The sequence below is a fragment of the Geotrypetes seraphini genome, chromosome 18, assembly GCF_902459505.1.
Source record: "Geotrypetes seraphini chromosome 18, aGeoSer1.1, whole genome shotgun sequence".
In the NCBI taxonomy this organism is placed as follows: Eukaryota; Metazoa; Chordata; class Amphibia; order Gymnophiona; family Dermophiidae; genus Geotrypetes; species Geotrypetes seraphini.
Genome location: NC_047101.1, coordinates 17603047 through 17622108, shown reverse-complemented (window position 1 = coordinate 17622108; position 19062 = coordinate 17603047). Strand labels below are relative to the sequence as shown.

Sequence of the window (19062 nt, the reverse complement as noted above, 5' to 3'; positions counted from 1 at the left end):
AAAAAGCTGCCTCAGGACGTACAGGTAACCAGTCTCTTAGTGAAGCTCCAAGTCAAAAAACATGGTGGCTTCTCAGACTAATTGTTTTCATCCAGATGGCATCAGAGTTCTGTAAGGAAATAAATTCAAAATACAGTGGTACCTTGGTTTAAGAGCATAATTTGTTCCAGAAGCATGCTCTTAAACCAAAACACTCGTATATCAAAGCAACTTTCCCCATAGAAGATAATGGAAACTTGAACAATTCGTTCCACCAATCCCCCCCCCCCCCCGAGGCTACCGGCGCTGCTTCATCACCCCCTCCCCCCGCTCTAACTGGCATCGCACACCCCCGAACCAGCATCGCAACCACCACCCCCCCTCCCTACAGCCATTTCCTAATGGCGATCTGCACGGGGCAGGAGCGTAGGAAGATCGCTCCAGCCCCGAAAGCCCTCTAGACCACCAGGTAAGGCCGGGAAGGCGGCAGGGAGGTGGGGGGTGGGTCAGAGCCGGATAATCGCGGTTTTTCGGCATTCGTGGTCCGGCTCTGCCCGTATCCCCCGCGAATGACGAGGGAGAAGTGTAGTCAAAACTTTAATCAAGTACGTTTTCAAGTTTCTTTATTTTTAAGATACCGTCTATCAAAACAAGTGTCTAGACGGTGTACAATATAAAAAGATTGTAAGGGACAATTAAAATAGGTAAATAAAAGCAATATTTTATCAAATATTAAAAATACCAGACGAATTCGGATTAACGTATATGAGATGGAAGGAAAGCAGGGGAGGGAAGGTTGTTTAAAATACATCGAAGTAAAATTAATAAAAAAGGACGGTAAATGGGGAGTGGCAAAAAACATTAGTTTCAAGTTTATTAGGATTTTATATACCGCCTATCAAGGTTATCTAAGCGGTTTTACAATCAGGTACTCAAGCATTTTCCCTGTCTGTCCCGGTGGGCTCACAATCTATCTAACGTACCTGGGGCTATGGAGGACTGAGTGACTTGCCCAGGGTCACAAGGAGCAGCGCGGGGTTTGAACCCACAACCCCAGGGTGCTGAGGCTGTAGATCCAACCACTGCGCCACACACACAGGAGGGGAATCATTTCAAAAGAAGTCTTAGATGTTTCAAAGCTTCACATGAATCAAGGAATTAAGAGGCTGAAGCTAATACTAAAGAATAAAGTCATCTTTAAAGAGGAAGGTTTTAAGTTTGGCTTTAGATTTTTCAAGCGAGTTCTCTAATCGAATGTCCAATGAGAGGGGGCGGTGACTGAAAAGATGGATTTGCGAGTAGTATCGTAAAATAGTTCCCGTGTTGGAGAGTAAATTTGGATTATTTGATCGGAGGCTTTAAGTACTCTGTACAAGGAGGGAATGAGCCTCAGCTCCCCGTCTTCAGTCAGATAAAGGGCTCCTTTTACGAAGGTGCGTTTAGAGCCTTAACGCGCGTGCTAGCCGCTACCGCCTCCTCTTGAGCAGGCGGTAGTTTTTCGGCTAGCGCGCGCTAATCCGGTGCGTGCGCTAAAAACGTTAGCGCACTTTCGTAAAAGGAGCCCAAAATCTTGCTGAGAGACTAGATAGGGTAAACACCTCATTGGCTTGTAAGAACCCTCCTTGTGAGTGTTATTTGTCCTCTAATGCAGGGGTGTCCAACCTTTTGGCTTCCCTGGGCCGCGTTGGCTGAAAAAAAAAATTTTTCTGGGGCCGCGCAAATGCTTCGGCAAGACAGAAGAGGGAGCCGGCAAGACGGTAAACATCCGGGGGCAGCAGAGGAAAACAGTGCATCGCCCTCGACCGGGGCCGCACGAAATAATTCACGGGGCCGCAGGTTGGACACCCCTGCTCTAATGTCTTTATAAGAAAGTAGCTAGACACAGGCTTAGATTTGTGCACAGCTCAGGCATGCCCCAGTCATAAACAGTGACTTCTAGTGAGGTTACAGCAGTGGTCTCAAACTCGAACCCTTTGCAGGGCCACATTTTGGATTTGTAGGTACTTGGAGAGCCTCAGAAAAAACAGTTAATGTCTTATTAAAGAAATGACAATTTTGCATGAGGTAAAACTCTTTATAGTTTATAAATCTTTCCTTTTGGCCAAGTCTTAATGATAATATTGTCATTTATAGCTAAAGAGACATATGATCAAGAAACTGTTTGAGTTTACTCTTGTGATTATGATAAACATACCGAGGGCCTCAAAATAGCACCTGGTGGACTGCGAATTTGAGACCACTGCTATAGGCTAAGGCTCTTTGCACCTGCATTGTGATGTCATAGAACTTTATGGTTATAGAAACATTGTAACATGATGGCAGATAAAGGCCAAATGGCCCATCCAGTCTTACCATCCGCAGCATTCACTATTTCCTCCTCTCCCTATTGGCTAAGGCTCTTAACATTTGCATCTCCTCTTCCTATAGGCCAGTGGTCTCCAACTCAAACCCTTTGCAGGGCCACATTTTGGATTTGTCAGTACTTGGAGGGCCTCAGAAAAAATAGTTAATGTCTTATTAAAGAAATGACAATTTTGCATGAGGTAAAACTCTTTATAGTTTATAAATCTTTCCTTTAGGCTAAGTCTTAATAATAATATTGTCATTTACAGCTAAAGAGACATATGGTCAAGAAAGTGTTTTATTTTACTTTTGTGATTATGATAAACATACCCAGGGCCTCAAAATAGTACGTGGCGGGCCGCATGTGGTACCTGGGCCGCGAGTTTGAGACCACTGGGTTACAGCTACTTATCTTAGCAAGCTGCTTTGTTGAATAAAAAAGTAAGTCTTGAGGAGAGTTTTAAAACTCTTCAAATTAGCCTCCAGACATAAATATTTTGGGAATTTAATTCCATAAGTAAGGGGCAAAGTAATAAAAAGCTTGTGTTCTTCTTCTTTTTAATCTAGCATCCAAATAGGAGAACCATTGTTCAGTGCATTAAACATTAATTAAATCTGAAATTTAATAGGGGAGATACTCCATTTGCCCAGGAGTCATTTTGCCACGTCATTCTGCGCTAATTGTAAACCATCTACTTCACCTTGCGAACAACCACAGCCATTCCCATGCAGAGCCCAGAGACCTAAGTTCTGCTTAAAGCAGCGCAGACGCAGACGCGCTCTGGAAAGCTAGAATGAATCGAAAGACAGGCTAGGCTTATTTTAACCTCACTTTTATGTGTAGTTTTCAAATCAGTTCTGCTCGTGCAGGAGGCAGGAGCATCATTTCAAAACCCTCAAGCAAATAACTCACTGCTCCCTTCCTCGTTTGTGCGTAGAGTTTTCGGCTCATGACTTAGAGAGGTTTCTGAGGGATCCAGGGTCACAGCCATTTGATTTTTTTTTTTTGGGGGGGAGAACTTTGCAGTCATGCGCTGCTTAGATTTCTAGGTAATTGCATTCGACTGAGACCAGAATGCACGCCGTCTTCAGAGCCAGCCTTTCCTCCTGGCTGCAAAATTTCACATTTCATTTCCTCTGCGTGCTCATTTGCATGCAATTTTTTGTAGACTTTGTCAGTCTTCTCCAATACACTGAGCAGGAACACATACAGCAAACTAGAGCATCCCCCCCCTCCCACCTCCCAGACTAGGAGAGCATAAACACATTTGAGTTACATCAATGAAAACTGTATTTGTATAGTTCTAATTTAGCTGAAATATTTTATAGTACTGTCTTTTCCACAGCGGCTCTGCCTGAAGTAGAAGTGATAGAAATGCTTTCCCTGACTGCCACTTGGGGCTTTGCTCTTTATTTTTATTTGTTTTCTTTACCTCCATTAAGCCTTGTTATTCTATTTTCTGTCATGGATTACTGCAGATGGGAAGGGATTTTGCATTTACTTTACACTAGAGAATGACACGGGGAAAAAATCTGTCCCCGTCACCGCCCCGTCACCGGCCCACCATCCTCTGCACCGCCCCGTCACCGCCGATCCCTTCACCGCCCCGTCACCGTCACCGCCATCCCTTTCACCGCCCCGTCACCGCCACTGCCATCCCATTCACCGCCCCGTCACCGTCCCCGCTGCATCCATATAAGCCTTTTTCCTTTCACTCCCTCCTTCCAATTTGAGCCGGGAGCACTAGCGATCGCACGGTCCCCGCGGCCACTACCTGCCTGCCCGGTCGATCCTGGTGTTTGGCCGGCTCTCTCCCTTCTCCTCACCTTGGTTTGTGGGTTTTCTTTTTCGGCAACCTGCGCGCTTTCCCAGGGAGCCGCACACGCGCGGCTGCTCAGTGTTCGATCTTCTGCTCTGCTGCAACTTCCTGTTTCCGGTTGCGTCAGAGCAGAAGATCGAGGCTGAGCAGCGGCGGGTGTGCGCGGCTCTCTGGTAGCGTGCGGGTCGCCGAGGAGGAGGATCTGCGGACTGGGGTGAGGAGAGGGGAGAGAGCTGGCTGGACACTGGATTCGATTGGGCGGGCGGGTGTGAGCTGCGGGGACCGCGCGATCCTTCATGCCTCACTGCGGGGGACAAGACCATTCACCGCCCCGCGGGCGGTGAATGGCCTTGTCCCCGTCGCCGCAGCGACTGCTAGTTTTCTTCCCCGTTTTCGGCAGGTGACCCGCGGCTAAAATGCGGTGGCCGCGGGTAAACCGCCACCGTGTCATTCTCTACTTTACACCTTCTTCCGTTGTAGCTATATCTGAGATAAATGTAGGTATTTTCCTCTCCTTAGGGGGCTTACAATCTAAGGGCCCGCTATTCAGCCAGCAGCAATCAGTGTTTTTCTGGCCACTGGCGGTGTTATCTTCAGAAATTCAATGCCAGGCCACGTCACTGTGTTAGGTGCCATTGCCTCAGGTTCACGTCCTAGCGATTTGATGAATTATAGATCTAAAAATAAATGGGGTTTGTGCTATTCCGGTAAGGTCCTCCAGCGTCATCACCATGTAGGATTCCCAGAACTCACGGCAGCCAATCAGCTGGCGGCTTTGCACAGGCAGGAGCGAAGGAATGTCGCTCCTGCCACGATTCACTGCTGTTCCAACGGGGATACTTAAGGTATGCGGGGGAGGGAGATAAAAATAATTAGAATCAGGCTGGGACAGGAGACCCAGCCACCGCTGGACCACCGGAGATACTTAAGGTACACGGGGAGGCAGAATAGGGCTAGAATCAGGCTGGGACGGGATGCAGGAAGGATCTCTCCTGTACCGGTCACCGCTGGACCACCAGGTCTCATGGCAGGCCTGGCAGAGGCCTGCACATAGGTTCGGAAGAGGGAGGCAGGTCAATGTTGACCCGTATACAAACTGAGATCTCATTATGGGGTCATTTTTGGGGGCCCAAAAATCTCGGTTTATATTCAAGTAGGTACAGTAATTTAGAGAAAGTTGCACGTGGAATCAGAAAGCTACATGAAAATGATCTCAGAGTAGGAGTGGATAAGCAAGTCCTGCTTCAGTACTGTATTTGCAGCAGATGTTAGGCCTTGTTTGTGTGAGATTAGCAAGTTAGTTGCTTCTTCTATTAAAGGCTTGGGAGAGGAGCCAAGCTTTCACCCGATTCCTGAAGTACAGATAAATTTGTGTCGAGCGAAGCTTTTCAGGGAGTGCATTCAAAGAGTCTGGGAGCTACTCAGGTGAAGGCTTGTTAGCATCCTGCCATCCAGTAATTTACCAGGAAATTCAGTCTAGAATTCACAAAGGTTTGGATTCATTGCAAGCAGACAAATAACTCCAGCAGGTTACGTTATCATCTCTCTTTGTTTCTGGCAGGCTGGAGTCGCCCACCCGATCTTTGGTAATGGAAGCTCCAAAAGGAGTTGAAATCAATGCGGAGGCTGGCAGCCTTGAAGCCATGTGTCGGACAGACCTGAGACTGGAATCCAAAGATGGAGAGGTAGTGCCCAGGAAAATGTTTTGCTTTTTTAAGGAAAGGAAATTTATTAACCTGAATTACTTCTATTTAATTTGAAATCCTACTCTATTATTAAACTGTGATCCTAAAGGAATTGGCACCCAATACAATAATTAAAAATATTATTGGTGTATGGCAGAGGACATTCCGTCTGACGCTTTGAATTGATTTTAGATTTCTCTAGTGGTGCATTCTTGCCCCCGAAAAAGAGGCAAAATGTTCAATAATCAACAATCGCACACTCAAGTAAATCTCACGTCTGAGTGTGGCGTCTGTGACATTTAGGGCCTCTTCTATCAAACTACGCTAGCAGTATGTAGCCCGGTGAGCTGCGCTGAATGGCCCACGCTGCTCCCGATGCTCATAGAGTTCCTTTGAGCATCGGGAGCAGCGCTGGCCATTCAGCGCGGCTCTCTGCGCTAAAAACAGCGCAGTTTGCTAGATGAGGCCCCAAGTATGTATATACCCCCCCCTGTGCTAAGCTGCAGTAGAGGTTTCTACCGTTGCCAGGAACAGTAAATGCGCCAACGCTGCTCTACTGCTTATCGCAGCAGGGAGATTCCTTGCCACGATAAGTGTAGCGGCTGCATCTATAATAACCCGATTGTCTAACCGGCGTCTGTAACATGGACGTCGGTTACAGAATCGGGTTTATTTTAGGCAGCCTTAGGCCTGACTCTATATAGGACGCCCGTCAGCTTCTGAGACCGGGCGTCCTATACAGAATCCGGGCCTAACTGTCTACTTTGAATGATCTGTAATCTTTGATGTCTGTCCAAGTCTTCTTTGCTTTATTTTATATATGTTCTTATTTGTAAAGCTGCCTAGGAATAGGTGGTTGAGAAATCTTTTAAATAAAGAAATAAATGCCTCTAGTTGATCACTGCCGTGAGCATCAACTTCGACGCGCTCTTTGCGACTGCGTCGTCTCTCCCGCTGAGGTCACGTCTCGGTGCCGCGCATAAGAAGTGACATCGGAGGGAGAGCCGACAGGGTCGTGAGGAGCACACTGAAGTTCTTGCTGCTCAAGGCGGCGAACAACTAGAGGGGAAGAGGGGCGCGCACACAGCGAGGGGGATCGGGGAAGGAGTTGGGGGGGGGGAGATGAGGGCGAGGGAGGGACGTCATTGCCCCGGGCGCCTCTCACCCGCGCTACTCCATTGGGAACGGGGACAAATTCTGTCCCCATGTCATTCCCTATGCATACTCACCGTTACACGCCTGACAGCTATTGGGTAGCATAAGTGCATGGGTGTAACTGTGAACTTACACTAGTATTCTATAATGGAAATTATGTATGTACAGTGTTCCCCGTGAATTCACGGTGCGTGAATCGCAGACTCGCTCATTCACGGTCTGCTCCGACCGCCTCTTCCTGTAGTAAAGTCGGGCTGCACCAATCAGGAGCTGCATGTTAAAGCAGCTCCTGATTGGTGGAGCCCGACTTTACTACAGGAAGAGGCGGTCGGAGCAGACCGCGAGTGATTTTCTTCTCCCGCCGGTGCTCCAGTTGCCCTTTCCTGCCTCCCCTGCCTTTTGACGGGCGAAAAACCGCATTCGCGGTTTATCAAAATTCACGGGGGTTCCTGGAACGGAACCCCCGCGAATTTCGAGGGAGTACTGTAATTGCTGATAATAAAATTAGCATTTAACTCGCAACATCTGAGTGCCTAACTATAGTTGATCTTTGGAGAATGACCCCCTAACGTAAAAATAATGTATGTGGGATGAATGAAATGAGGGATACTATTTCTTCCTTCCACATTCACTGAATGAAGTAAATGGTACCGCTATGCTCCAAGAGGTGTTTTTTTTCTTTCCATTTTTAGATTAAGTTGGATGCTGCAAAAATCAAGCTACCTAGACTGCCTCGAGGCTTGTATTCCTCAACAGGATCCCGGCAGAAAGTCTTTGAGATCTGTGTCTGTCCCAATGGGAGACTGTTCCTGTCCCAGGCAGGAGCTGGTTCCACCTGCCAGATAAACACGAGTGTCTGCTCTTAAAAGACGCTGGAACAGAGCGTTGAGGCAGCAGGAAGACTTTTTCTGCTTTCACGGATTTGCGGCTGCCAATTATTTTTTACTAGAACACAGAGAGCCTATCAAAGACATTTTTGTGTGCGTGTGTGAATATATATATACATATATACATAAACAGATATATATATATATCCTCTGTGTAAATTGATGTTTCAGTACAAGGAATTCCAGGGTGACCCTGTTACGTTTGTGTACGATTTCACGCTTCTCTCTCAAACTAAAACTGACAAAGAAGAAAATTGGGTTTCAGCGTTTCCAAGTCCGCTCTAAAGGAGTATGAACTTATACGCGAAAGCTGTTTTCTGTCTCCTAACAGAAATAAAGGTGAACGGCCGTGGAAGATAAATCAGGTTAGATGAGAACCCAATCGAAAAAAAAAAACCTTAATTTTGCATCATACAGGAAAGCTAGGGACCTCCCTCCACTTCAAAATCACTGAGCTCTGGAACAACCTTACCTCCCCTCTTCGGAACTTGAGCTCTCTCCAAGTTTTCCGCAAACATCTGAAAACCTGGCTTTTCTCAAAAAATGTAAGTCTCCCTCCAACTTAGGAATCAAGGAAACTCTTGTATCTTGGCATCCCAAGTCCTCTAAATTTTCTTCACACTTCTACCTCTAACCCTCTGTTGTAGTTCCTTCCTATTTCTCCTACTGTAAACCGCGTCGAGCTCTACGAACGTGGAGATGATGCGGTATACAAACCTAAGGATTAGATTAGATTAGATTAGATAGCGGATGCTGCGGATGGGCAGACTGGATAGGCCATTTGTCCTTTATCTGCCATCATGTTTCTCTTTTTCTATAACCATAAAGCTCTATGACATCACAATGCAGGTGGAAAGAGCCTTAGCCTATGGGAAGAGGAGATGCAAATGTTAAGAGCCTTAGCCAATAGGGAGAGGAGGAGATAGCACTTCTACCTCTAACCCTCTGTTGTAATTCCTTCCTATTTCTCCTACGAACGTGGAGATGATGCGGTATACAAACCTAAGGATTAGATTAGATAAACTAATTGGCACAGCCAACAAAACTTTCAAAGCCAATGAAAGAAACACCTCCCCCTTGTAACTTTGAATATAATAATACAGTAGCAAGCTATTTACCCAAGTAAATTTGTCTGTCTGAAAATTGCAGCTAAACTTGTATCCGGAATACCACAGCATGGGTATTCTTAGTCAAGTTAAAATCAGGGCTGGATTTGGGTAGGGGGTTGAAAGCAGTGTGCATACATTAGATTTTCAGAACTGTGAATTACTGTTCCCCCTACCACGGTCCATTTCCCTTTTCTACCCACAGAAAGAACAAGCGCGGAGGATATGAGTTCTAGTGTATATGTAAGGAGAGTTGACAAAGAGAAAGTAGTTCGCTGGTTTCTTTTGTCAAACTAGCTATGAAGCACATGCATTTTTAAAAAAAAGCATCTACCGTATTTTCACGCATATAACGCGCGCGTTATACACGATTTTACAAACCGTGTATAACCATGCGCGTTACATTCGTGAGCGCGTTATCCCCCTTTTTTTTTACATAGTTCCCCCCCCAACGTCCGATTCACCCCCCCCCCCCCGCAGGACCGCTCGCACCCGCACCCCGAAGGACCGCTCACGCTTGAACCCGCACCCCCACCCCGAAGGACCGCTCGCACCCCCACAGCCTCCCCCCCCATCATGTAGAAGTTTCCTACCGTCGTCCTGCTGCTTCCTCTGCCGGCGGTCCTGCCCCTTCTCTTAGCCCTGCGTCTACGCTGCTTCCTCTTCCGGCGGTCCCGCCCTTTCTCTGGGGGTGCGAGCGGTCCTGCGTGGGGGGGGGTGAATCGGACGTCGGGGGGGGGCATCAGGCTTTCAGGGTGGGGACAGGACTTCAAGGGGGAGACGAGAGTCAGGGTGGGCTAAAGGAGAGTGGGCTGGCCAGAGGAGAGTCAGGGCAGGCTAAAGGAGAGTCAGGCTGGCCAGAGGAGAGTCGGGGCGGGCGAAAGGAGAGTCGGGGCGGCATGCGCGGTATACATGTGTGTGCGGTATATAAACATTTATTTACATAAATTACAGTTCCCCGCGCGCTATACCCGTGTGCGCGTTTTACACGGATGCGCAGTATATGAGTGAAAATACGGTATATATTTTGCAAAAATCTGGGCTCCATAAAAAAAAAAAAAAATCACAAGTCCTAAGTGGAAATATCAGAGAACAAAAAACGGTCTGCTGAAATAAATCCAATATTTAAACTATTCTTGAGTATCCATTTTTAACCCCTATGTGGTGATCATAAATATTATAGTCTTATAAGTATCAAAATTTAAAAGTCTGCAATCCAGTGCAGTGCAAATCATCCAGATACGTAAGAACATAAGAATAACCTTACTGAGTCAGACCAATGGTCCACAAAGCTCAGTATCCCGTTTTCACGGTGGCCAATCCAGGTCACAAGTACCTGACCAAAACCCAAATAGTAGCAACATTCCATGCTACTGATCCAGGGAAAGCAGTAGCTTCCCTCCACGTCTGACTCGATAGCAGAATAAGGACTTCTCCTCCAGGAACTTGTCCAAACCTTTTTTTAAAACCAGCTACGTTAACTGCTCCCACCCCATCCAATCATTACGAGACATCTGAAAACTTCTTTCTTCAATCTATCAGATGAAGCACCTCAGGAAGAAAAAACCTGACAGAGGCCTGTGTTTTGCCCATTGGCTGCTTCAGGGCTTCAAGACAAAGTTGGACAAGTTCATGCTAAACTGGTGAGATTGGACTTGTTGGGAGCACTGGTCTTGACCTTGGGGCTGCCGTGTGAGCGGACTGCTGGGCAGAATGGACCATTGGTCTGACCCAGCAGCGGCAATTCTTATGCTCAGCTGCCCACATGGAAGGTTCTTAGGGCACTTACGATAAGAGGGTAGGCAGGCACCTTTTTCAAACCTACCGTATTTGCCGGCGTATAAGACGACTGGGCGTATAAGACGACCCCCCAACTTTTACAGTTAAAATATAGAGTTTGTTATATACTCGCCATATAAGACTACCCCTTCTTCCGCACACCTTCTGCACAACAAATAAAACTTAAAAGAACATCAGAATTTATTTCAACAATTTTAATTAATTCACTAAAGCTGAATAGAACAATAAACCCATGGGAGCTGCCATGCTATTTGTTTTCTAAACTGTTAACCAAACTGAAACTGTCAATGATAGAAGGAAGATAACACATAGAGGGAGAGAGCAAGTGCCGGGCAAGTCCCTAGCAAGTTTGCTGGCATGACAGTTTCCCTTTAAAAGCCTTCAAAAGCCTCCTGTTCGCCCCCGCAACTTCCTTAAGGGCTAGACTCCACACACGGCCGCATGTGCGAGAGACGTAGTCAAGAGAAAAGGGGTGGGGCCAGAGCGCCGCTGCTTCCCGCTGCGCAGGATGAAGGAGCTGGCACCCTTGTCACACTGATGTCCCGCCATGGCCCCGCTGATGTCCCGGCAGGTTTACTAGTACCGTAAGCACCGTAAGGAGGTAAGGAAGGAGATGTTAGGGCATGTAAAGTAAGGGCATGTAAACAGTACCCGGCGTATAAGACGACCCCCGACTTTGGGGAGGATTTTAAGGTACTGAAAAGTCGTCTTATACGCCGGCAAATACGGTACTTTATACAGAAAAGTAGATGCCTACCTCTTTACAGAAGACACATATTTAGAGTCAGATCACTTAACCAGCCATGTAGCCGGAATGATGATGCCACTGACTCGTGGCAACACACACAGTGAGGAATCTACCCGGAGATGTTTCACGGCAGAGTACAAAGAGCGTTGGCTATTGCCTTCTCTCATGCAGTGTGTGGCTACCTTTATCTCATTGCTGCTCGGCACAGGTCCCCTCAGTTTACACCACCTGGTATTCCCAGGCAGTCTCCCATCCAGGTACTACATAGAAACATAGAAACAGACGGCAGATAAGGGCCCACGGCCCATCTAGTCTGCCCACCTTAATGTCCCTCCCCTACCTTTGCCCTGTGAAGAGATCCCATGTGCCGATCCCATTTGGCCTTAAAATCAGGCACGCTGCTGGCCTCAATCACCTGCAGTGGAAGACTATTCCAGCGATCAACCACCCTTTCGGTGAAAAAGAATTTCCTGGTGTCACCTCGTAGTTTCCCGCCCCTGATTTTCCACGGATGCCCCCTTGTTGTCGTGGGACCCTTGAAAAAGAAGATATCTTCCTCCGCCTCGATGCGGCCCGTAAGATACTTGAACGTCTCGATCATGTCCCCCTCCTCGAGCGAGTATAGCTGTAATTTGTCAAGCCAGGCCTGACTCTACTTAGCTTCCAATGGCATGAGCAGGCCTACTGTGGGCAGCCAGGCCATAGGCATATAGCCAGGGCATGTGTAAATTATGGAATACTATAATATACATGCATATTTCTGCCATCAGATCATGGTACATACGAGTTGGTGTTCTATAAGAGGCTGTTTATATATGTAAGTGGTTACTTACTACTGTAAATAACTAAAATTCTGTCATTTATCTGCTTTCTTATCACCTACAATTGGGTGACGCCATATAGAAATATTCCTTTTCGTGTACAGGCCTAGGTGGTATCAAAATTCCAGTAGGTAACTGGCTATGGAAGCAAATAAGCTTCTCTGTTTCAACATTATGTTTTTTGATAAGGATAGGATCCCATTCTAGGTCACCAAAGACATGTATGCTAATGAGTGGAGGAGTGGCCTAGTGATTGGAGAAGCTGCCTCGGCATTCTGAGGTTGTGAGTTCAATTCCCACTGAAGCTCCTTGTGACCCTGGGCAAGTCACTTAACACTGCTTTGTCCCAGGTGCCTGTCTAAAATATATAAATTGCTTTGATTGCAATCACACAGAAAAAGCAGTTTATCAAGTCCTTTACCCTTTACAATCACGCAATTGTGACATCACTGATGAGGTTGACTCTTATTGATGGAATGAGGCATTATGACATCACAATCTCAACTCTGGTTATCAGAGATTGCAACTCTTCACATAAAGGGGGAAAGCTAGCAGCATAGACCACTGGGAGAGGAGGCGTGGCTAGTGCAGCTGCCTCAGTACCCTGAGGTTGTGAGTTCAATTCCCACTGCAGTTCCTTGTGACCCTGGTCAAGTCACTTAACGCCTCATTGCCCCAGGTGCAGAATAGGTTCCTGTCTAAAATATGTCAACCACTTTGATTGTAACCACACAGAACCCCCCCCCCCCAGTATATCAAGTCCCATCCCCCTTCTGGCTTTTTATGTTTTCTATTAGATTCTGTCCATTAGATTCTGTCCATTGTCTCTGACCAGAGGACAAGGTCCATAAATTCCTCAATTTGGCAAAAGTAACTTTTTAGACATTGACTAGCTTGGCTGTCTGCCACTCTTATTTCTTTGCATAGGTTGCTGAAGGTCAAGTTGACCTTACTAAAGCAATTGGTAAATGCGCGTGTTTATTTTCATAGGTAGGAGAACATAATGGCCTGATGGTTGGCGCAAAAGGGTATGGGTTCAGGACGCCTATCTTACAATCCTGGATCTATCGCCAGGTTCTCGCGGTTTGTGGCAGCTAACGATGATCTCCACTGAAGTCAATGCCAGTGTAGGAAGTTGCCATGACAACCCACACGGACGCCACAGGACAACCATGGTTATGCAGAAGTATAGTGCTAACCATAGCATGTCTGTTTCTGTCATAGTTCGTCTAACTATGATCAGGTGATAATAATATTTTTCTCTCCCCTCCCCCTCCCCTATTTCAGAAAATTTAGCCTAACATGCATGAAATGAAGTCAAATCTGCTGCAGCAAATGGCAATATCAAGTGATTGCAAGTATAGATTTTGTATGGGGGAAAAGTGCTTTGAAAATAATTTTGAATATACTAGACAAGTCACGGTACCTTGCATTCACTAAGAAATAATACCTTTTACTTTTATAATGCTGCTGAAAAATGTGCAGCACTTGTACAATGGTGATAAATCCCTTCCCAGAGAATTTATAATGTAAGCGGGTACTTGAGGCAGCTGGAGATAAAGTGAACCAAGCTGGGATTTGAACCTTGGTTTCTCTGGTCTTCTGTCTGTTGCTCTAAGCCCTCTCCTGGAGGCACTCCCAGCCAGTCAGGTCTTCAGGATTACTCCATCAAATATGCATGAGATACTTGAGATACAGTATATGTAAATCTATCTCATAGTAACATAATAAATGATGGCAGATAAAGACCCGAATGGGCCATCCAGTCTGCCCAACCATACATGCTCCATAAATTAATCATTTAAATTAAATGGTTCTTTTTCTTAGATATTTCTGGGCCCAGAAACCCAGATTCTATCTACTGGAGTCTCTGTCAAAGCTCACTCTAGCCCGTCCTAACCATCAAAGCCCTCCCCAGCCTGTCCTCAACCTAATGTCCATTCCTTGTGATAATCCTGAACTATCACTGCTTGAGTTTCCAGTAGAATGTCAAGAAACACTGTCCCAACTACAAAGTCCCTTCCTTCTTCCTAATAAAACCTAATAAAATAAAAATTTTCTGGTTAACAAGACAGCCATGACAAAATCTGTAAACTATACGTTAGAAATGGTTAGCTCTTTCTTTCTATTAGAGACATTAAACAGCTCTGCTAATTCCATTGGACACTTGTTCCTCAGTCTATACGTTCACGCAAATGGGATCACCCAGGATAATTTTGTATTGGGACACCGGAATATACCATCTCTGTTCAAAGAGGGAGAATGTGCCTATGCCTTAAGTCAATGCACTCTGTAAAGACAAGCACATCATTTTCATCTTGATCTTACAACTGGTTTGTGTTTTCTTTTTTTTTTTTCATGAGTAGTATGGGGAAAGGAGGGATGGGTGGAAGCGTGGTTTTGTGATGATTGTTAGACGCTGGCCAGGAAGAGAGTGTGCTTTAGTTAACCATATAAAGCTGAGTTGCCTGGAATATTACACTTGAATCAGAGATACTCTGTGTACCTAGAATGGGAGACAGCTCTGTGGATCCTGCAGTCAGGAGTCAGAGCGATGACCCCTGTTCTTAAAGGTTCGACAGATCTGTGTACCCTATACGTAAAGCAAGATACTGTGCAAGGCTGAGTGTGCCCTGCAGCTGGAAGTCACACAAATGGGTGTAACTAAATTTGCAAAAGTAACAGAGCTGTATCCACTCTGGACCTTGAATTAAGTGTGAGACTGAGGCAGCTGGGTATAGGTATAACTACATGCACCCAAGGGTGAGACAGCTCTGCACTCCTTTGCGTAACCTGGGCTGACTAGTGCCACGGTATATAAGTGTATTCTTTGCTCCTTTTACTTTATAATGTGTGCTTTTTTAAAAATTTATCATGAAATCACCAAGTCAAAGATCCATTTCAAAAATAGTTGACTGCACTTTGCATTTGATTTCTAAATATACCACAAGGTTAAGAAGAGAGAGCTTTTCTTTGGATCTTAACCAACACATTAGTCTGCCTGCTACTATTTTTAGATTTGGGGAGGGGGGTTGTTTTTGTAGGAATTCAAGACTTTCCCTCTCCCATATTTAAATCTCTCCATTGCTCCTGTTTATCTGTTCTTTCAGCTGAGAGTAGGTGTCTACAGTTGGCGTCGGTGGTGTTTGCCAAGGAAAGTAATCCATAGCATGGAGTTAGATTACCTCTCATCAATGAATAAGATGACCTTTGCAGGCCAAGGGTGAGCATGTTAGCAATTCAGAGTACTTGGTTTACCAAACCTGTCTTGTGGATCCCACAGCCAATTAGGTTTTTAACATATCTAGCTTATAATCATGGTACATAATAGTTGGTATTCTATAAGAGACTGTTTATGTATGTAAGTGGCTTCTTATTTGTGTAAATGACTAGAATTGGGCCATTTTTCTGAATTCTTACCATCTTCTCCATATAGAATTACTCCCCCCCCTCCCCCAATTCTGTATATAGCACCTAAGGTTGTGTGTACGTAGCCAATGTGCATTCATAACTTAATTGATTAACTGGCTCAATCAACACTGATAATTGCCAATTAACACTTGTTAATTTGTGCTAATTGGCATCAGTTAGAAGTTATGTGCACAATTTGGTAGCCCCTGTGCCACGTCTAGTGCATGAATCTAAAAGGGGACGTGGCCAGGGGGTGGATCATGTTTGTGCCTAAAAGTTATGTGTCGACCAACTGGTCAGTGCATTACTTAGGCGCATGCATATAGGCCTGGTTTAAGGTGCCCTGAATGGGTGCGCCTAAAAGTTATGACATGCACCTGCGCTAAGTGTGGTTCTATAATTTACGTGCAACTTTTACAGAATTGGGTTTAGCTTTGTGCTAGTTGGTGATGGTTTTTAGGTGCCATATATACAGTGAGCCCTTTAGGCCCTGATTCTTTAAAAGTTTAGTGCCTAGATCGGTGCACCAATCTAGGCGCCTAACTCAGTTTTCGTAATTGCTTAATTGGCACTGGTATTTGAAAGTGCCATTAAAAAACCAATTTAAAATGGTAGGCGCCAAACTCGACAGATACCTACCACTTCGAAGTAGGCATCTAAGCTGAGGCACCTACCAGCAAGTAGGTGTGGTTAGGAGCGGATTGACTTAGGCACACTCATTTAGGCCAAGAAAGCTCTGGCCTAAATGTCATTGTGCTTAAGGATTCAACACCTACCGACAGGTATTAACAGTTAGGCTCCACTAGGTGTGATTCTGTAAACAACGCCTAGTGAATGATTGACAATCGCACCTAATGGCGCCTACAAGTTAGGCGATAGACCTTGATTCTATAAACATCGACATCAGCCATCTTAAAAATGGACGCTGATTACGTCACATGTAAACGACGCCTAGTGAATGATTGACAATTGCACCTAATGGCGCCTACAATTTAGGCTATAGACATTGATTCTATAAATAGCACCATCGACAGCAGCCATCTTAAAAACGGACGCTGATTACGTGTCAATCACATGACAGCGTCATTTATAGAATTACGGCTTTGGAAAAGGTAGGCACTAGAAATGTAGGCCAAGGTTTTCAAGATCTACATTTTTTTGCCACCTACCTTTCACATGAATTGCGCCTACGGAGATACTTTATGATGCTTAATGCTACTTCTGATATAAGCCATGCCTAAAGTGACATTAGGTTCATATAGCGCAGGGGTGTCAAAGTCTCTCCTCGAGGGCCGCAATCCTATCAGATTTTCAGGATTTCCCCCATGAATATGCATGAGATCTATTTGCATGCACTGCTTTTATTGTATGCTAATAGATCTCGTGCGTATTCATGGGGGAAATCCTAAAAACCCGACTGGATTGCGGCCCTCGAGGAGGGACTTTGACACCCCTGATATAGCGCCTCCGTAGGCACGATATAGGCACCATTTCTTTGGGCGCTGGTAGGCACCTAGAATTTATTTTTTTTAAATGGTGTTTTGCATTTAACTTAGGTGCCTAAGTTAAACGCCATTTATAGAATATGGACTTAGGAGGCATCAAATTTTCAGTAGGAAATTGGCTATTAAAACAAATAAGTTTCTCTTTTTGAACATTATTTTTTTTATGTTGTTAAGGGGCTCATTCTAGGTCACCAAAAGCATGTTGGCTAATTCTGGCTTCGACCTTTAACTAGAAGACAAGGCTCATAAATTCCTCAGTTTTGGCAAGAGTAACTTTTTACACCGAGTAACTAGGCTGCCTGCCACTCTTAGTTTTTGCAAAGATCACTGAAGGTCAAATTGACATTTGATGCAGATCTATCTGATGTCTACTCACTGTGGATATTCTGAAACCTGACTGGTGGGATAACTTGCACAGGTTTGGGAAGCCATGTACAAGGACTATTTTGCCATTCACCAGTCTATAGGAGGAAAATATCTTAGCCTTTTCCTGTCGTGTGTCCGGGATGATGGGACATTCCAAAAATGTCGTTGCCATCATGGATAAACAGTCTGTATGGACTAATAAAGAGCCAGGAACACAAAATATTGGAGTTTACAGACTTAAGACTTATTTACATTATGTTTACAAGAGCGGTAAATGATAATGGTGAATAATACAAAACTTTTGCTAAACTAATTACGATTGGAACCAGCGTAACGTAAAATTTATTACGACAGGAAAAGGTTAAGGGTCAATATGAAACCCACAGTGGTCTGGTTTTAAAGTTACTGACAGTCACGGACTGAATTAGACCCGGATATTCAAATCTAGGCCATGTTGGGGCATTAAAGGGCTGATTCAACAAACGGCACCTAAATCGTACGGTGCCCCCCCCCCACCAAAAAAAAATAAAATAAAAGTGCTAGCTGTGTGTCAGTCACACTTACCATTTTCAGAAACACAGCTAGCAGCGCCTATGTAAAAATTTAGATGCCTTAAATGTAGACTGGGCTTTTAAAGACCTATACTTCAGGCACCTAAGTTTTTGGAGAATTATGCTTAGCGGCACCCGTGGAAACGCTCCACCCATAGAAACACCCACTTAGGCGTTAGGCACCTCTAAGCACAATGCAATGGCGACGGGACTAAATCGCGCGAGACAACGGCGCGCAGACAACTGAGCGCAAGGTTGACGTCGCAGCGAAGAAAAGCACTATTTTAAAGGGCTCCGACGGGGGTGTGTGGGGGGGAAACCCCCCCCCACTTTACTTAACAGACATTGTGCTGGCGTTGTGGGGGGTTTGGGGGGTTGTAACCCCCCACATTATACTTAAAACTGAACTTTTTCCCTAAAAAACAGGCAAAAAGTTTGGTTTCAAGTATAATGAGGGGGGTTACAACCCCCCAAACCCCCCACAACGCCAGCGCGATGTCTGTTAAGTAAAATGGGGGGGTTCCCCACCAACACCCCCCGTCGGAACCCTTTAAAATAGTGCTTTTCTTTAGCGCGCCATCAACCTTGCGCTCAGTTGTCTGCGTGCCGTTGTCTCGCGTGATTTTGTCTATGAACCCAATGCAATAGGCGCCTATCACCCACTAAAATTTTGTTTTAATCAGTTATGTAGTCTAATAAGGGTATTTTGCCAATTAAGTTAGGCGCCTTTTATAGAATCAGCCCCTGAATGTTCAGGGTCTTGAGCTGACCTGGAAATTACATGGGTGCTAACCAATATTCAGTGCCAAAACCAGCACACCTAGCCAGGCAATGATCGAACTTGCTTTTACTGTGGTCCTTTATACTCCATTAGGTATGTGTAGG

At 45.3% G+C, this 19062-nt stretch overlaps 1 protein-coding gene across 6 annotated transcripts in view; it reads left to right on the top strand.

Annotated features, from left to right (window-relative positions):
• The window catches only part of SGCD (sarcoglycan delta), a 697305-nt gene that overhangs the window by 655789 nt on the left and 22454 nt on the right, over nt 1–19062 (top strand). For 4 of the 6 annotated variants that reach the window (XM_033926952.1, XM_033926949.1, XM_033926953.1 and 1 more), the window contains 3 exons: nt 5704–5827; nt 7675–7962; nt 15455–17045. In XM_033926952.1, the coding sequence (XP_033782843.1) occupies nt 5704–5827; nt 7675–7848 (298 nt within the window). In that variant the 3' untranslated portion in view covers nt 7849–7962; nt 15455–17045. Of the gene's footprint in view, nt 1–5703; nt 5828–7674; nt 8342–15454; nt 17046–19062 lie in introns of those variants that run through there. The other 2 variants (XM_033926951.1, XM_033926950.1) reach the window with 2 other exon arrangements.